Genomic DNA, 19,204 nt, shown 5'->3' with positions numbered 1-19,204 from the left:
GCCGCGTCTCGGCAGCCGAGCGGCACCGGGGGCAGCGGGACCGGGTGGGACCTCCCCCGGGGACCGAGCGGGGCAGCGGGGACCGGGTGGGACCTTCCCCGAGGCCGCGCACCTGCCTCTGCGGGCCGGGGGTCGGCCACGGGGACCGGGGCCGGAGGCCGGGGCGGGCACCCCGGGCGGCCGGAGCGGCGGGGCCGGGCCCGGGCCTGCGCGACTCCTCCCCCGGCCGCCGGCCCGGCCCGCGCGGGTCCCCGGCCGCGCTGTCACTCCGCCACCGGCGGCGGCTCCGGGCGCTGCCGGCGGGGCCGCGCGGGACGGGGCAGCGAGCGGTGAGCGGGGCATCGGGCTGGGACCGGGGCACTTCCCGGGGGAGCGGGGACACTCGGGACACGCCGGTGGGAGCGGGGGTGCTGGGGACGCCCTGCGTGGCCCTGGAAGGCAGGGACACCCCGGTGGAGACCGGCTGTGGTGCGGAACACCCCGACACCGGGGACTGGCGGTGAAGGTCGGGGACACAACGGCTGGGTCAGCCTGCGGGTATCGGCGTTGACAGAGGGGACAGCGGGGGGTGATGGGGACACCCCGTCGGGGACTGGCTGGCCACGGTGAGGGCGGCAGATGATGGGGAACACGCTGCTGAGGTGATGGGGTCATGCTGCGGGGAGCAGCGGTGACACGAGAGATGCTGGCAGGGACCGGGGAGCACGGGCAGCAGCTGTCGGGGCTGGCACAGCCTGACACACGGGGCAGCCCCTGCGTCCCCTCTCCTGTGCCCCACGATGTCCCCACCTCTCCACAGAGACCCTGTTTCAGCAGTGGGAGCTGCAACGTGACCGGGCTGGCAAATTCCTGTGTCCCAGTGCCTTCGGTGTCCCCTGGACACCCCCAATTCCTGTCCCCAGCAGAGGGACACTGCAGGAGGACGCTGTGGTGCCTCCCCAGTTCAGTCCTGGGGAGCACAAAATGGCCAGCAAAGGGTGATGGGGGAAAGCACGGGGACTGTCAAAATGTGTGTCCTGCTGCCCCACATCTCCTTTCCACGGGCAGAGCAGGTCGGTGCTGGCAGATCACGGTGTCTGCCCTCATTTTTGACATGGGAAGGTGCTTCTGGGCTGTAGGCATCCATGGGTGTTTCCCATGGGAATCCTCCACCAGCTGGGGTGAAGGAGCCATCCCCACACTGCTTGGAGCTGGGGGTGTTGCAGCCAAACTGGGATGGCACAGGACAGAGGGAAAACTTTGGGATGACTTCATCTCAGGCCGTGCCCCTTGAGACACAGAGGTGCCGTCACCCTGTGGAGGGAAGCAGTGAAGCCCCGCCGAGTGCCGGGAGGACTCTTTTCCCGGATTTCACCTAGGAAAAAAACAACTGGGAGGGGAGCCAGGGAGTCTGGGTGTGCCGGGATGCCAGTCCCGCAGCCGGCCCTGCTGCACACCCGCGACTGCCCAGAGCGGGCGAGACCCCGTGCGGGCAGGGCTTGCCCGTGGGTTTTTGGGGCGCTGTCTGCGTTCCCCGAGGCTTTGCCGTAGCTGCCGTGCCATCCCCCGGGGCCAGAGAGGGTCCATGTGCTCCCAAGGGGGTGGCAGGGATGGGGAGCTCCCTGCTCCCCGCAGCAGCGTGTGTTGGTGTCTGCGTTGTTGGAAGGAGGGGCTGGACCCCCCCAGTTTCACAGCCGGGGGAGCTGAGTCAGGAAATCCCGGCTGGCCCGGCCGGATCCCGGCTGAGTCATTTGGCGGCGCTGAGTAAGTGCCCGTGCCGGGGGTGCGGGGCTCCCGCGCCCGGGGGATGGGGGAGCAGGGGCTGCCCGCACATGTCCCAGCAGTGCCCCTGGCCCTGGCCCCCGGTACTTCCAGCCCCGCCAGCCCCGTGCCTCAGTTTCCCCCCGACATTTTCCTAGGACTCGAGGAGACAGAAGGCTCCTGGGACGTGGACTTGTCACACATCCCGGCACGGGAGCTGGCTCTGAGAGGCCAGGGAGAGGGGAGATGGGTTGGGATGGGGACTGTGGGACTGGGTGAGCTCTGGTGCTCACTGGGAGGAGAATCCCCCAAAGGAGGATTTGGGATCCTCCTTCTAGTAAAGGGGGTCTCCAGTCTGGGTGTGCTGGGAGGGGGGTGGCATTGAGGAGAGGAATGGGGGTGAAGAAAGGATGGGGATGAGAACTGGGATGGGAAATAAGATTAGAATGGGGACAGGGATGGGGATAGGGAAGGGGTGGGGATGAGATGAGATACGAGGTGAGATGATGAGATATGAGATGAGATGTGTTGGGGTGGGATGAGGATAGGGATGGGGTGGGGATAGGGACAGGATGGGATGAGATGGGGGTGAGGACAAGAAGAGGATGGGGACAGGGATGAGGATGACAGGGCTGGAGCAGAGTTTGGGGTGCATGTGGGGACGTGGAGGGAGTCAGGCCAGCCCTACTGGCAGCAGGATGTAAATAACCTGCCAGGACACGAGGTTTTTTCCTGCTGCCCCCCCATGCAGCCCCACGGACAGGAAAAAGGTGTTTCCGGCTGCGGATGGGAGCGGGGCCCAGGCCTGGAGCGGGGTGTGGGGCCTGGGCCACGGACAGGGGCATCAGGTGACCCCCTCGGGCTGGATTTTGGGGTGCAGCCACTGATCCCGTGGCTGGTGGGACCCCTGACCTCAGTGGGGCCACTGCAGCCCCCTGGGCCCTGGCTGGGCTGGTGGCAGGAGCTCAGTGCAGGCTGGCACCGCTGTGGGGATAGGATGTGCTGCCACCAGGCTGGGGCACCCTGTCCTGTTCCCAGTGCCACCAACTGGGGTAGCCACCAGGTGAGAACCCTGGGGACATGTTCCTCCTTTCTGGCTGGAGCAGGATCCGTGTGCAGCTGGAGGGGGCACTGTGGGAGCAGAGTGTCTGTCCTTGCCCATGACCCGTGCAGAGCCACTCCTGCTCACTGCCCATGTCCCCTCACCTGCCTGTGCTCCCTGGGAACGTCTGGAATGCTCCACCAGCAAAATGCCTGGTCACCAGCCTGGGCTGGGGACATGAGTCTGGAATGGGGACACCAGGATGGGATGGGATTGGGACATCAGTATTGGATGGAAGTCTTCAGCATTTGTTCCCACCACCCTGTGACCCGCCCCTGCACATTGCTGCTGGCAAACGGGTGACAGTCCCCCCTCACCTGTCTGGGGCATCCATTTAGTGGCAGTCAGGGCAGGTACAGCACCCTCTGTCCTCCCACAGCCCTTTGTGCCCTGTGCTGTGGCAAAACCAGCAGTTACAGGGAGGGAGCAGCTGGGACCACACTGCCTCTGCCCTGTGTGTCCCCAGGATATCTCATCTCGTGTCACTGACCTGTCCTGCCTGGGCAGGATTGGTCCCCAAGCCCTAACCAAGCTCCTAACCAAGGAGTGCCAGTCCCAGGAGTGCTCTGCAGGGAGCCAGGACCTGCTGGGGCAGTCAGTGGCACTGGTGGTGACGACGCTGGTGGCAGTGCATAGGGAAACTGAGGCACAGGCTGCAGGCAGGTGGCATATTGCCAACACCTCCTCGAATGCTCCAGGTGACAGATCAGCCATCAACCTGTCCCAGCAGGCTCTGGTGGCTTCCCTGGTGCATTTGCTGGCACAGCCTGAGTCTTGCTCATTAGCAAGTGACTGTAATGAGCTTTGCTGAGTTGTGCTGCATGGTCTGGGCAGTGCTGTGGACATTGGGCACTGCTGTGGATTGAGTGCCTGGATCAGGAGACGCCTGTTGGGAGAGGGGCTGGAGGTTGCCCTGGCATGTGGCACCCACGACCACCATCACAGGAAGTGACAATAATTGGGGGGAGCAAGATTTTCATTAACCGTGGTGGGGGGAGGTCCTGGATGAGCGGCCCAGGGAGGGTTTGAAGCTCTGCTCTGTCCCCGGGGGTCCTGGCGGGGTGGGAGCTGGGGTGAGTCTGTCTCTGGCTGTGGGACTTGGTCCCCCTGCCCTTCTCTGAGTTGTCTGGCCCCATCCCGGCCCCAAATCATCTGTGGCACCAACGCTGCCCTCGGCACTTTTGTGGGGGGCTCCGGTTCACCCCATCTCGGTGCCGGGCTGCCGTGAGTTTCCCTGTAGGATCACATCCTGCAAGCTCCCTTCCACGAGCAGTTCCCTTCCCTTCCAGCAGCAGGTGTTGGTGCCACCCCGCCCCTGCCCTGCTGCCACCCTGCCGGCTCTGCGGAGCGGAGCATGCGGAGGGAACAGGCGGGGACGAGCCCCCCGTGTCCGGGGCCGGCTGGGGCACTGGGATGCTGTCCTGGCATCCTCTTACCGCCCCCCGGAGCGGGGGAATGGGGCTCCAGAGGTCTCGGCTGTGCTGCGGGTTTGGAGCGGGAGCCGGCGCTCGAGTTAACGCCTCCCGCTGTTCGCCTGAGTTCCCTGGATCCCCTGCTCCCATGGAGGAGCGGAGGTGGGAGCTGGGGGAGCTGGGTTCGTGCTCGTTCTCCGTTCTCAACCGCACATCGCATTCGAGGCCCGTGCGGATGCGGCCGGGCGGCGCCGCCTCCGGCAGCGGAAACTCCCCCTGGGCAGGGCAGGGCGCTCAGTCACGATTCTCCTCCATCCCTGCTCCCCCGCCTTCTCTCCTCGCCCCTCTGGGCTCGGCAGCCCCTCCTCGCTCCCCGCCGGGCCGCCCGTACCGGGGGATGTGCAGTGCGGGGTGGGCGAGGGAAGGCAGGAGTGCGGCCGTCCTCGCACGGGCAGGCAGGGTGCCAAAGGGACATTGAGGGATACTGGAGGGATGCTTGAGGGATGCTTGGGCTCCCCTCTAGGAAACTCAGGCAGCCTTCAGATGGCTTCATGCTGGCTGTGTTGGCCGCATCCTTTGGAGGGAGGAGGTTTAATTTTAGGTGTAAGAGGGTCGTGGAACTAGAGCTGTGCTGGGCTGGTGAGGGGTATTGGGGCCAGGCATTGGCAGCCCCTGCCAAGCTCTTCCAGACTCATCTATTAAGTGACCGTACTCAACTCCCTTGGGTTGTTGGCATCATGAACACACTTGGAGCTGTTCTGATAAACCCTGGGGATGTGGATCCCTCTGGAGTGGTGACTGTTGCAACACACACACACACACACCCCCCACACCCACCCCTGGAGCCAGCAGGGAGGTGTTTGCCAGCAGCCACTGTGGATTTACGGCTTACTGGAAAATCCACTCATCCCATTAAGGGCTCCCTGTGGCTTTTGCTTTCCATTGCAAATACCTGGTTATCCCTAGGGAAACTCCCTTTGGTGCCAGTGGGTGTGTGGGGCTCTCGGGGCAAACCCCACAGAAGAGTCCAGGCTGTGAGAGCGGCTTCGTTTATTACAGGGTGGATCAGGGGACACCTGTCTCGCTTGGCCAGGTAAGACCAGACAGGGCAGTTTAGCTCATGGTAGGAACGGTCTGTGATGGGAATAGCCTATACTGGGGCAGGGATTGAGGGGGTCAGTTTGGAATCAGATCCATAGGTTGACTTTCATTCACTTGGTTCTTCACCCAAAGTAGGTTCAGCATCTAAAACCACCCCAATCTGGAGCTTGGCTCTGTGTCTCTGCTCTTGGGGCTTAATCTTCCACTTGGCTGGCACACCCTGTTGCTGTGTCCCTGGAGATAACTGTCCCATGTTCCCAGTGGCATTTTTAAATCCTTAACCTGCTTTAGGGGGGAAAAATGCCTTTTTGGGTACACCCATGACTCCTCTCTGCCTGCTATGTGTTGAGAGAGCCAAGTGTTGAAATGAGCAGACAGGCATTGAGGGTCTCAACAGGGAGCACTGGGGGTGCTGGGGATGCATTGCCAGTGCCAGGATGGGGGGGACAAGCCCAGCTGCCCCCTCGACCATCCTGACCACCCAGAGCTCACATATGCCTGCAAAGGTGACAGCATCTGCTGAGTTAATGTGTTTTGCAGCCCTGCTGTGCAGCTGCCTCTCCCCGCCAGCCCAGCAGCCAAGCCAAAATCCATCAGGGCCTTCCAGGTTTCATGGGTCGAGGACTGGGGGGGCCATTTCCGCTCAGCGGCACAGAACGCAGACACTGTGACATCTGGTCTTGCCCAAAATTCTCAGTAGCAAAGGGCCAGGTGTGTGATGCTGCAGGAACACAGGGCTGAATAAAGGATGCAACTGGTTCCGTGGAGTTTTGGCCCAGACAAGATCAGCTGAATGTCACCAGAGCTGTGGGAAGGCTCCTGGCCTGGGGCTTGACCAGGCACTGGGAGCTCCTTGGCCCCATAGCAGCACTGAGGCTCTGGAAGGCTTTGGGGTGGTGTTGGGAAGGTTTTGAAGCCCTCAGGATGTGCAATAGGAGATGTTGTATTTTGGCTATGGTGCTGGATGCCAGAGGGACCCCAGGCTCTGTGATGCCCAGTGGTGGCTCCTGGGCTGGAGGAAGCACCTGCAGGGCTACCAATGGTTTATGGCTGTTCTTGCCACACAACACGGGAAGAGCAGGGGGCCGAGGAGAGTGGGAGAGCCTCAGGCACAGCCCAGACCTTCCCAGATGACCCTTCACTGCAGGGGCGTCTGGAGAGGGTCCGATGAGGTGTCACCCCATGGAGGGACAGCCAACCCTTTTCCCTATGGGTGTTGGGGACACCGGGACATAACAGGCAGCGCTGCTGGGGACAGATGGCACCAGGCAGCGGACAGATGGCTCCGTCCCAGACAGGCAGCCGAGGGACCGGGAGGCCTCCGGCGCTGGGCGGGTCCCTGGGGATCCCTCTGCCGGCCCCCGGCTGGTGGCTGTGGCCCGAGGGGGACAGTGACACCACCGACAGTGGCCCGTGTGGCACCACCGGCCATAGGCGGTGCGGACACTGCCGGCCCCGGTGGGCACCGGGCTGGGGAGGGGACGGACACTGGCTCGAGGACGTGACGCTCGTCCCGGGCGGGCTGCACCGGCTGGGGGAGGCGGTACCGGACTGAGGAGAGTGACGCCGGTTCGGGGGGAAAGGGTGACATCTGCCCAGGGGATGGTACCCGGCGGAGGGGAGGGTGACACCGGCTCGGGATGCGATTGCGGGTGGAGGTGACACCGGCCGGCCCGGGGGGTGACACCGGCCCGGGGGGCGGTACCGGGGGGCGGTGCCGCAGGCGGAGCTGTCCAGCACCGGCGGCTCCTGAACGGCCGCAGCGCCGGGCCCGGGAACGTCCCCGCTGTCCCCCGCCTCTGCCGGGGGCTCCCCACACCCACCGGCCCCGGAGGAAGCAGGGCTGTGACAGACCGGGGTGGGCACGGGCTGGGGGAACATGCAGGGCCGTGGCGAACCGGGCACCGTGTGGCCGGGATACCCCCGGGGAGAAGCCTTGGGCATGGACGACCCTTACCCAGCCTTTCACAGCGTCCCCCCCTCCCAGATCCCCACACAGCCCTTGCACAGACCCCGCGCAGCCCCCAGGCTCTGTCCCAGCCCCAGCCCCAGCCCATCCATCCAGGATCTGTGCCGGGCACAGCTCAGTCCGAGCAGGGCTCGGTCTCCTGGGTACCCGCGGCTCGGTGACAGCGGCTGCTTCAGCAGGTCCAGCCCAGAGCTCAGCTTTGCTCAGAGCCGGTTTTATTGAAGTGGGTTAAATGGCTAATGGGATTGCTGCTGAGGGGCTTAGGCAGGGATTAGTGCTGTGACTACGAGCTGGGCATCTCTGAAAGTGTTCCAAAAACGTGTGGATGTGGCACTTGGGGACGTGGTTTAGTGATGGGTATGGCAGCGCTGGGTTAGCAGTCAGACTTGATGATCTTGGAGGGCTTTTCCAACTTGACAGTTCTGTGATTTCTCTCTGATCTCTGCTTGGACAACAGCTGATTTCTGTCCTTCAGTGCCTGCCCCTGCCCATCTCCCAGCAGCTCCCAGCATCGTGCTGGGGGGATCAGACATCCAGGACAGGCAGAGCTGGGTCTGGCTGCCCTCCAGTTCTACCTGCCTGCCCATCCACTGCCTGCACCCAGGAGAAGCACCTGCCTGCACCCAGCCCGACGTTGCCCTCCGGAGGGGCAGGAGAGGGGAGCAGTGGCACCTCCCTGGGGAAGGACCCAGCCTGGTGCCCCGGTGACACGGGTGGTGGCAGTGTTCCAGGCAATGACACTGGCTGGTGGGCAGGCCGGGTCCTGCCCGGGGCACGGGGGCTGGAGGGCTGGGCCTGGTGTCTGAATCGGCAGCTTGTTCTCCTCTGAAGGGCCCTTTCTGCCCTGGCTCCCTCTGTTTCTCTTTGGAAAGTTTTATGTTCCTTGTGTCACAAGGAGCCTTTTCTTTGTCGCCTTTCCCGAGCGTGCCAGGGAGAAGGCTGTGCTGGAGCATGGCCATCCCTGATGGCAGCTCAAGGCTGGATGCTGCACAGGGCTGCAAGGTGCAGGCAGCAGCCTTTGGGGGCAGCTGTTTCACAGCACCAGGACCTGTCCCTTGGCAGGGGCTCAGCTCCTCCTGTCTCTCACACCCTGGGGTTCACCCCTGGGCTACCCCCTCCACCCTCACCCTTAAAAAGGAAGGATGCTTTGAAGCCCCTGAGCATCTCTGTGGGGACACCTGGCACAGTGCTGCAGCCCCTGGTGTTCCTGTGCTGCCAGTCCCAAGGGTGTCTCAAGGATGATTCCCAATTTACAGAGCTGTTCTGCATCCCAGCACACCCAGGAAAGGATCCATCCTCCCTCTTTCCTATTTACTAGCCTGGTTTCAGCTCTCTTACCCCTTCCAGAGGCTGCGTCAGGGTGGGGAAACAGGCACAGAACAGCAGCAAGATGCCAGCAGAGGCTGAAGGGTTGAACACATTTTCTGTCACTCAGTGTCCGTGCTCAGACTCCTGCCAGATTTATCCTGGGATATGGGACAGCATGTCATCCCTGACAGGGATCTAAACTGTGGTAGGAGAGAAACAAATTTTATCTCACTCATAAAAGTCACCGCCAAATGCTACAAAATAAAGAGCAAAATGCTTGCAGAGCCATTCACTGGGAGCCCCGTGGCTGGACGGACCCCTCCAAGGCACAGAGGTGGAGCCAAGGGCTTCAGCCATCATTGTAGCCCCTGCAGGGCTGGAGGCTGTTCCCAGCTCAGCTCAGGTGATGGATGGCTCCAAAGCAGATCTGCTTCAGTGCTGGGAATGCTCCAGTGACCCCTCTAGGTCATGGAAATGGGGACATGAAAGGAGACCAGGCTCCAGGTCCCTGTTCATTTCTGGCTGCTAAAATCACACGTGTGAGATGGATTTGGACACGAGGCTGAGGAAGTAGTTCAAGCTCTGGGCACAACAGATGCCGCTTTGAAGGAGATGCCTTCAGGGATGTGCTGGCTTGTGTCTCTCCTGGGATGAAGGACAGAGCTCAGCCAAGGCTTTTCCTTCAATGTGAATGCTCATAACTCTGTGTATGGCATCGTCCAAAGGGATCAAATTCCACCCCACTTCTGGGGTTAAAAACTGAAGTTCACGTCCAGACCTGAGCTCTGGAGACCCCTGGAATGAGTATCCTCTGCTTGGCTGGGAGACAAACACCTCTGGCTGCCCAGGAGTGTTGCAGTGTGGTGCCATTTCCTGTTTCACCTATCCCAACTCCCCAGGTGTGCCAACCTCTCCTTTCCCCTCCCCCTGTCCCCGGGCTTGAAAGGAGATGGGACCATGCGGTCTGGATTCTGTTGGGAGCTGTTACAAGATTCAGAGGTCTGTCATCCTGGAATAAACTCTGGATTAAAACTCTACGGCAGAATCCTCTCCTTTTTCTCTTCACCATCACCTGAACCTTTTCCACCAGAGGTAAACTGAATTTCTACTATGCCTGGATTTGTTCTGAGTGCCCAGCTGCAGCATCCAGCCGGCCAAATGTATCTCTGAGGTGAAACACCACAGCTGCTGCCTTTGGCCCAGCAGCAAGGGTCAGACGAGCCCAGGCACGTCCCACCCAGTAATATTGGGATTAATATTCCATACAGGAGGCTCGGCCCTGATGCCCAGGCATGGCTCTGCTGCCCACAGCACTGCTGTGGCTGCTCCAAAATATCCCCTTGTGCTGAAACACCCCGTGTGTGCCTGCTGCTTTGCACTACCAAGGGACCCAGTGATCCCAAACTGGTACCCAGGGGAGTGATTGGGCCAAAAACTCACCCAGCAGCTGGAAGTCCCCATACTAAATGCAAGTTCCCAGGGCTCATATTACCCAGAGGGGGAGCAGCAGCCTGTTCCTGAGAGCTGTTCCTGGGCTGAAGGAGAAAGTTGTTTCCTTTTTGAACTAATTGCAAAGAAGCTGCTGAGTCTATCTGGGTCAGGCCATGACCTGCTTTAGCCAGGCAGAGGCAGCAGGATGCCAGTGTGACACAGCGTGACACAGCGTGACACAGCATGACACAGCAAGATGGGCACCTGTCCGCTCCCCTGCCATCATCACGGGGCATGTGCAGGGACACCCAGTCCTGGATAGGGTGAAATCAGTCTGGAGGCAAAAGAAGAATCCTTTGGGAACAAGGATGGGCTGAGTCTTTCCCAGGAATGGTTTTGGTTTGGGGTGGTTGATGCTGGATGTGAAAGAGGCTTCTGGGCAAAGGAGTGGCTCCTCCTGGAGCTGCTGGCGGCAACAGGGACTTGGCAGGAGCTGCTTTGGTTTATCCCTTTGATGGCATCCTCGGGTGTGGGACCCCAGAATGAGGGTGCAGTGGTTGTCACAGGCTGGGGGAGTGGGGCCACATCCCCGAGGAAGCCCATGGCATCTCTAGAGCACGGTGAAGCCTGGAGAGGGGTCAGTAGTGCTGAACCAGGCACAGTGGAATCCTTGGAGGCACCTGAGGTGTGTGTGGTGGGAAAAGGACTGCTCTGAGCCCGGCTCCCAGCAGGCATTGGCATCTCCTGAGAAGCCTCAACCCTGTGAGCACAAGAGAAGGATTGATTTTCTTGTGGCCAGCGTGGCAGCTTTGGCTTCTGCTGCAGCTGTGGCATTGCTGGTGGGCTCAGAGGGGGAGAAATGGAAGTTGTGTCCACAAGAGAGAAACCCAGAGTGGAAAAGAAATCTACAAAACCTGGTTACAGCCCTGATACCACATGCCCAGGGAGCAGGCAGAGTTGAAGAAGTGCTGTGTGCTGGTGGTGCTCAATGGGTGCTGGGGAAGGTAAAGCCACAGCATAAATTTAGATAAAAATTTTGCCTCTGAGTTGGTTGAGGATGAGCTTGGGACAGATTTTACAGAGTGAGGGGCAGATGATCTTCCTCTGTGTTAGGAGAAAACCCACCAGAGCCAGCTGTTGTAGCTGGAGGTGTTTGTGTGAGGGACCTCGGGGTGAAATGGGTGACTTGGAACTGGTGGTTCCATCATTCTTGCACCTATGGGAAGGAAGGTTCCCTTACCCTTGGAAATGTCCAAGGCCAGGTTGGACAGGACTTGGAACAACCTGGGATAGTGAAGGGATCCCTGTCCTGGCATGGGGTGGAATGAGATGATGGTCTGTAAGGTCCCTTCCAGCCCAAACTGTTCTGTACTTCTGTGAAGGTCAACTTTGTGTTTGCACAAGGTGTTTTGCAGCTCAAAGCTGTGAACTGCTGTCCCCAGGCACAGCCCTCTTGGGGCAGGGGCTGCCTTAAAGAGAGGGGAAAAAAGTGTAGAATTGGGGTTTGCGGGTGTGGGTTGTGTGCACAGCCTGGGAACAGACGGGGGGACAGAGGGGAGCTGCTCTCTGCTGATATTCACAGCTGGTTTGGAAACATTAGACCCCCAAAATGAGCTGGTGTCCAGCTGGGTGCTGAGCCCCGGCCTCCAGACTCCCAGGAGTGACCTTTGTAGGTTTGGGAAATCCCACTGGCACAGGGACAGCCCTGCCTAGCTCCTGCTGCCCACATTGCAGCACCCTTGGGTGCGGGCTGGGGCCAGCACAGGCCCTACACTGGGGCTGTGGTTGCCCCCCGAGCTGGATCTGTGTGCCCACAGGAGTGCAGAGCCCCGTGCTCCATCCCACCTCCCATAGTGACTCGAGGATGGATCTGAAGGTTCCAGAGCCCCCTGTGCCTGTCCCAGCACTGCCTCCCCCAGCTCTGCTGTGGCTCAGGGCCAGAGACAGCTCAGCCAGGATGTGGGGACACATCCTCTGCAACATGCCAGTGTTTCACAGGCTTCAGGGACAGCAAGCCCAGAGCTGTGTGTGTCAGTTTCCTCTGCCCCTTAATCAAAATTGCCTTGGAAGGAGCTCTGTAGCTCCCAGCTGGCGCTGGAATTGGCGCTGTGATCCCCCGATCTCATCTGCTGCATCAGCCCTTCTCCCTGTGACCCACGGCTCCATGATCAAATGATCCAGCTCATGTGGGTCTGGAAAAAGGGAATTTCAGTGCTGCCTGTGGCAGGGACATACATGGTCATCCCAGGGTGGGGAGAATGTGGGGCATGGTTTGGTCCTTGCAGACCCCCAAAAGCCTGGGGGGAGCAGGGCATCCTCAGGATGGGGAAGAGGCAAAACAGAACAGTTTGGGATATTTTTGGACTCTGTTCATGTAATACCCTCTGCTGGGGAATGCAGTGGATGCAGGGCTGAGTTTTGGGCTGCTGTGCCCATTGGGGTGAAGGAGCCATCTCCCTGCACCCCCAGCTTCTCTGCAGCTCTGGAGAAGCTGTCTTGGCCAGGTGGTTTGAAAGAGGAGGTGTGGGGGGGGGTACCTGGAAGGCTGCATTCCCCAGCCCACCAGGGACAGCCTAGGTGGGCTCCAGTACACCCTCCAATGCACTCACTGCACCCACACAGGTAGAGGAACCCTTAATATGGGTGGCCAGCCTGGAGCTGATGGTCCCCACAGAATGCTCTGGGACCCCAAAAAGCTTCTCCTGCTCAGAGGTTTTTCTTCAAGGAGGCTGAGTGAAACCATGCTGGAGCAACCTGTGGAATGTGTGTCCTGGGAGATTTGTGGCACCTGGTGTCTGTGGGACCACAGCTCCACATCTTTCTGGAGATCATTTCTTCCTCTGGAGAAAACCTTTTTCTTTGAGTTTTGAGATTTTTTCCCGAAGAGCTGCAGGCGAGATGGAGCTTTGTTCCATGGCTGGTTTCCTTGCTGAACTCTGCTCTGCCTGCCTGGGCAAATCCTGTGGGCATGAGGAGTGATGAGCTTCTCCCCTCACTGGGACTGTTCTGTGACATCCCTGTCACTGGTGGTGGCAAGGATGGCCCTGCTTGTGGGTGTTTTGGGTGGCATGAGACCACACCCTTATCACATGGAGAAAAACACCAAGGCAAGGGGGGGGACACAGGGCACTGTCTGAGGGGTGACATGAAAGTCACCATGGGGCAAGCAAGATGACAGCAGGAGCATGGAGAGATGTGGCAGGTGGCACCATGTGGGGGGACTCTGGGGATGAGGAGGACACTCCAGTGTGGGGGTGGGACTCAGACACCAGTAGATGGGGGTCACAGAGCTGGTCCTCCTGCCTAGAAGAGCAGGAGGTGCTCTTGGGTGACAGGAGATTGTTTCAGGTGACAAGGAGTTGGTCTTAGATGACCAGGAGATGGTTTTAGGTGGCCAGGAGATGGCCTCAGATGTCTGGGAGGTGGTCTTGGTTGATCAGGAGGTGGTTTTAGGGACCAGGAAAAAGTTTTGAGTGGCCAAGAGGGCCCCATCCTGCCTGTGGTGCAGGCCTAAGTGGTGAGGGTCTGTGCCCAAATGTCCTTGCTGCAGGGACCTGCTGTAGGGACCTGGGGACACAGGGGTGGGGCTGCAAGGCTCCCTAGGGGAGGACATCACATAGGCCCTGGTTCTGTGGATCCCTGTCAGGGGACATTGTGTGCCCTCACTCTGGGGTGTGGGGTGCAGTGGCCTTCTCCCAGGATGGGGACATTGAGCACCCATGGCCAGTGGGAACAAAGACCGAGATCTGGTGCAGCTGAGGGGCTGTGGGTGCCCTCTCTGAGCTGGGCTGTAACAAATCCTCCTCTTCCTCCACAGCCTTGCCAGCAACTGCCTCACCAGGATGAAGGGGACAGCCAATGTCAACTCCACTGGCCGCAGCCACTTCCAGTCTGCCATCCCAGTGCCCCGTGCCATAGCCCATAGCAAACTGCACCCCACAGCCCCCCTGAGCACCCCAGGGTCCCCTGTCCTCCACAGGGCTCCATCCCCTCGGCCAGGGAAGCTGCCAGCCCCCGGTCCCAAGACTCTCAAGCCCAAAGCCACTGGCAAAGCTGCTGGCCATGAGTTGGCCGAGGGCAGGGAGGGAAGCCCCGGTGTCCCCACTCAGGGAGGGCAGAAAGCCCCATCAAGACCCCTGGTGTCCCCTGGGAAATGGCCAGAGGCAGTGGGCAGTGGGAGGAGAGGGGCAGGCAGGGTGGGGGAGCTCACTGAGTTGTGCAAAGCTCCCCTGACACAGGGCAGGGGTGGGGGGCGGCTGGGAGGGTCCCCTGGGAAGGGCAGGGGAACAGCCACAGCAGGGACAGAGGATGAGTCTCATGGTGGCTCACAAGGGAGGGGCCCTGTGTTTGGGTCAGGGGCCATCACTTTCTCCTCAGGGCCCCCACACAGCCACCCCATCACTGCCACTGTGGCACCCTTCCAGTACCGGTGAGTCCCCGGGGATGGGGGAGCATGGGGCTGGGGGTGCCTTGGGACATGGGGGGCATGGGGACGGGGGAGGCAGGCAGGCCCAGCATGGGTGGCCATGGGAAATGGTGGAGTTGGGTCAGGGGGCTCTGTGCCAAAAGGAAAGTTCCCACAGGGTTTGGGGTGCTGGGGCTCCTAAGTCACCCGTGGGAGCTTGATGTGGGGCAGGGGATGGACTCATTGGGGAATAGGGTGCCCTGGGATGCCTTGCCATGAGACCAGTGTTCCCAGACCATGGCAGAGCCATCCCAGACCATGGGAGGTTCTCATCTCCTGGGGGTCCCCAGCCAGTTGTCCCTGATTACCCACCCTTGCCCCCTCTGCCCACAGGCTGCAGGAGGACCGGGAGCATGAGAGGGCCACGTCCCTGGGTGATGAGAGCTCCGGTCCTGAGAAGGGATCTGACCCTGACCCCAAGCCCAGAGGCCTGAGTGAGTCCAGAGGGGTTGGTCAGCAGTGGGGGTGTCCTGCTGGGGGGCTGCTGTGACAGGGCCAGGGGACAGAGGCCTGTGCTGAAATGGGAGCCAGAGCTAGAGGGCAGTGGGGTATGGGGGAGCCCTCACACTGGAGGTGCCCCAACTCCCCTGGGAAAGGCTCGTCTGCAGTTCCTGCATCAGGTGACCTCCGTGGCCAAATCCCTACGCTGTGAGAAGCACAGGGGACTGACCCCTCCGGGGAGGGTGCCAGGACATCACCCCTGCTGGCTCCTTTCCCTCCCCAGTTTCCCGGCGAGCTCCAGGAATGACCCATTTCCAAGGAGTGGCGCGGAGGGACCCCTGGCTGCCCACACCCACCACCGGGTCACCCCCTTTGTCGAGGGCTGAATACCAGCTCCCCGCTGCAATGCTGAGGCCATCCCAGTCCCCTCTGAAGCTTCCATTGAAGGGAGATTTTGGGGAGGCGGATCCAGGGAGGATGCTGGGGAGGCGGTTGCCAGGGCAGCGGCAGCGGAGGATGGCGGGATGCTCCAGAGATGTGCAGAGAAGGGGAAAAAGAGAGCCGGGAGCTTCACCGGGTGATTTGAAGGGACAGAAGTCGGTCAGATCCACGGTGGCTCCTGGCAGAGCCCGACTCTGACCTGGGGTCTCAGCACCTCAGTCAGAGAATAATCAGCGCTGAACCCCGATTTGGAAAGTGCTGAAGCCAGCGGGAAGCGGGAGGGTGTTCCAGGAGGAAGCAGGAGGGAGCGAGCGGGGCTGGCATGCGCTCAGCACAGCTGCCCTGCTCCTTGGGGACCTTTTGGGACAAAGCCGAGCGGGTTCGGCCCCGGGGAAGGGGCCGGATCCTTTCCCTCCCTCCCTGCCTGCTCCAGCTTCCCCTGCCCGCGGCACCTCCCACGGCTCGGCTGGGCCCAGCCAAAGGGAACAGGAGGAACATTGGGAGAGCCCAAGAATCACCTCAGCAGCCCCAAAACGACACAACACCCGCAGATCTGCCCCCACAACAGGCTCTGCACCCAGTCAACAGCCCTCCCCCGAACCCCGAGTAGCTTTGGGGTGCAGCCTCTGCACCCATCGTGCCCCAGCAGCACCTCTTAGTGCAAATCATCTTTTTTTGGGGCACCCTTTACTGTCCCATCCGGGTGGAGTTATTTTGGGACTCTTCAGCACTACCACAGACTGAACCCGGGATCACCAGCCCGGGGGTGGGCTGGGGGGCTCGCACCACCCCCGCTGCTCCCGGCCTTATCTCGGCAGCAGTGATGGGGTCTAATGCAATATTTCCCGGCGGTTGCCATGGCAGCCCGCGTGAGGTCACCAAATAGACTTAATTCACCCCTCCCAAGGGACGGGTAATTAATGAAAAATGATGATAACCAGATCCTACTCCCCTCCTGCCCCCCCCCCCCCCCCCCGCCTTTAATTCCCTAGGAGCAGTGGAGAGGCCCTGCTGGGTCTGGGGGCTACAGTGTCCCTCACGGGATTCCTGAGGCCACCCTGGGCTCTTGCTGCATAATTTGGGGAGAAACGGGGATGTTTTGGCCCCCCTGGGAATGGGTGCACAGTGTCTAGGTGGGTGTGGGGTCCATGGCGGGCGGGACAGGGGTGTGGGGGTCCCTTCAGCGCAGGGTGCTGGGGCGTGGGGCCCCCGCGCTGGCATCATCCACCTCCCGCCCAGCCCCCAGCACGTCCCTGCCTGCGAGGGGCCGTGGTGGCGGGGGCCATGGCCGGTCCCGCGCTCGCCCCTCACGCCGCCCCGAGCGCGCTCCCGGGGTCCCGCTCGCTCCCTCCGCCCCGAGCCCGCCGCGCGCGCCCCCGCCCGGCCCCGCCCCGCCGCGCGCGCCCCCTCCCCTCCCTGCCCCCCCCGCGGGCGCGCGCGCCGCGCCCCGCCCCCTGCCCGCGCCAGAGGAGGGCGGGCCCTTTTTGTTCGCCCCTGACATTCCGCTGGTTCGCAGTGTCCTGCCGGCGGCGGAGCGGCGAGGTGGGGCTGTGCACTCGCCCCCTTCTCCCCCCACCCCAGCTCCCCGCCCGCGCCATCCCCTCCCCGCTCCGCCCCGGCCGGTGGGACGGGCGCTGACGGCGCCTCTCTCTCTGTCTCGCCCGGTGTGTCCTCGGTGCCGCAGCAACAGCAGCAGCGCCTGGCGGGTTAAATGGTTGCAGCGCGGGGATGCTGGGGAGCAACCTCAAGAGCCTTCCCGACGTGGAGCTGGGCGAGGAGGAGCGCGGCTTTCGGCGGGGCCCCGACGGCAGCACCGTGATGCCGAAGCGGGCGAAGGCGGCGGCGGCGGCGCCCGCGGGGCCGCGGGGCGCGGAGCTGCGCGTCTTCAAGGCGAGCAGCGCGGAGGGGCGGCTGCCGGCCGGCTCCAACCTGCGCAAGCAGAAGTCGCTCACCAACCTCGCCTTCCTCACCGACGCCGAGAAGAAGCGGCAGCTCTATGAGCCTCGCTGGAGCGACGACATGGCCAAGGCGGCAGCGCCGGGGGCGGCGGCGGCGGGGGGCGGCGGGCGCGGCGGCCCCCGCGGGCGGGACGCGCCCGCCATGTCGCGGAGCCTGTCCCGCTCCGAGCACTCGCTGCTGTCGCCGCGCCCCGCCGGCCCGGCCAAGCCGCCGCCCGCCGGGAAGCCGAGCCGCATCCCCCGCGGGCCCTACGCCGAGGTGAAGCCCCTCAGCAAGGCCCCCGAGGCGGGCGGCGGCGGCAAGTGCGACGACGAGTTGCTGGGCGGCAAGGGGCCAGCGGTGGCGGCGGGCACTGAGGAGAAGCCGTACCTGAAGGTGGATCCCGAGCTGGTGGTGACGGTGCTGGGCGACCTGGAGCAGCTGCTCTTCAGCCAGATGCTGGGTGAGTGCGGCCGGCGCGACCGCTGGGCTCGACGTCGAGATGGGAATGGCCAGAGGTGGCAGCTGGAGGCAGCTGGGCTCCTGACACTCCGTGAGGACCCACTGAGGGCGACCTCAGGGTCTTGAAGTGAAGGGTGACTGAGGGGAAAGGAGTCATCAGCCTCGGTGTCCCCAGTCACTTAGAATCACAGAATGGTTTGGGTTGGAAGAGACATCCTGTTCCACTCCCTGCCATGGGCAAGGACACCTTCCACTAGCCCTGGTTGTTCCCAGCCCTGTCCAACCTGGCCCTGGCCACTGCCAGGGATGGGGCAGCCACAGCTTCTCTGGGGACCCTGTGCCAGAGCCTTCCCACCCTCACAGGGAGAATTTCTTCCCAATATCCCATTTACCCCTGCCCTCTGTCAGTGGAAAGCCATTCCCCCTTGTCCTAAAGTCCCACTCCAGCTCTCCTGGAGCCTCTTTGGGCACTGAAAGAGGCTTTAAGGTCTCCCCAGAGCTTTCTCCAGGCTGAACATCCCCAGGTCTCCCAGCCTGTCTTGAGAGCAGAGGGGCTCCAGCCCTCAGTGCATCTCCAAGGCGTGCTTGAGGGAAGGTACTGTCAGCTGCCTCTTGCCTTGGAGGAAAGGCAGTTCCTCCTCACAGGGAGCAGTGGCAGGTGGTGGTGGAGCTTGTCCTCCCCCACGTGTCTTGTCGGCCATCCCTTGTCTCAACACCCCCCAAACACCATGGAGGCTGCACAGCCGGGTGCCACAGCTGCTCCCCACCATCAGCGTGGCTCGCCCTGGGGGTGACCTTGGGAAGCTGCTGGTGGAGGTGCCGTGTGAGGGGTTCATGCTGCTGCTCCATTTTGGGCAGACCCAGAGCTCCACTGAGGTCTGGTCTCTGGCAGAGGAGGGTCTCCAAGGATGCTGCTGCAGGGTTTGCATGAGCTGATTTCAGGCTGTGGCTGCCTGAAACCTGCTTTTCTATCCCTGTGGGTTTGATCCCTGAGCTTGCTGTGTGCATTGTGTGCAGAGTGGGTTTCCATGAGAACAACGAGCACTGGCCCAGTGCTGGCTGTGCCCTGGACCTCGGGACCCAGTGCCCCCAGTGCTGGGTCTCAGTGCAGGTGAGCCCAGCCCTTGCCATTCTCTCGTGCTGCATGCTGATCTCTAGGAATTGTGGCTGCCTTGGCAGCCCTCTGTTTCCCACTGACACCCCATCTTCCTTGCATCCCACCCAGCAGTGCCTGGGGTTGGCTGGGCAATGACTGTGGGGGCTTGTGGCTCTGAAGAGCTGTGCTTGGTCTGGCAAACTGGCATGAGAAGGTGGCAAAGGAGCTGTGCACAGCCATCATGGTGCTTACGGTGCTCATGCTGGCTGGCTGCAAAGCCCTGGTGCTTGTTGGTGGT

The 19,204-nt window shown here is 61.9% G+C and overlaps 1 protein-coding gene across 3 annotated transcripts in view; it reads left to right on the top strand.

Annotated features, from left to right (window-relative positions):
* The first annotated feature begins 244 nt into the window (after positions 1 to 244).
* The window catches only part of NAV1 (neuron navigator 1), a 75,310-nt gene continuing 56,350 nt past the window's right edge, over positions 245 to 19,204 (top strand). For 2 of the 3 annotated variants that reach the window (XM_071450462.1, XM_071450461.1), the window contains exons 1-4: positions 245 to 329; positions 13,881 to 14,492; positions 14,862 to 14,962; positions 17,095 to 17,811. In XM_071450462.1, coding sequence (XP_071306563.1) covers positions 13,906 to 14,492; positions 14,862 to 14,962; positions 17,095 to 17,811 — 1,405 coding nt within the window. In that variant the 5' untranslated portion in view covers positions 245 to 329; positions 13,881 to 13,905. The remainder of the gene's footprint in view (positions 330 to 13,880; positions 14,493 to 14,861; positions 14,963 to 17,094; positions 17,812 to 19,204) is intronic. The other variant, XM_071450463.1, reaches the window with a different exon arrangement.

The sequence above is a fragment of the Agelaius tricolor genome, unplaced genomic scaffold (genome assembly GCF_023055355.1).
Source record: "Agelaius tricolor isolate 1412-34295 unplaced genomic scaffold, bAgeTri1.0.p SCAF_30, whole genome shotgun sequence".
NCBI classification, from domain to species: domain Eukaryota; kingdom Metazoa; phylum Chordata; class Aves; order Passeriformes; family Icteridae; genus Agelaius; species Agelaius tricolor.
This window is presented reverse-complemented; position numbering and strand designations above follow the sequence as displayed.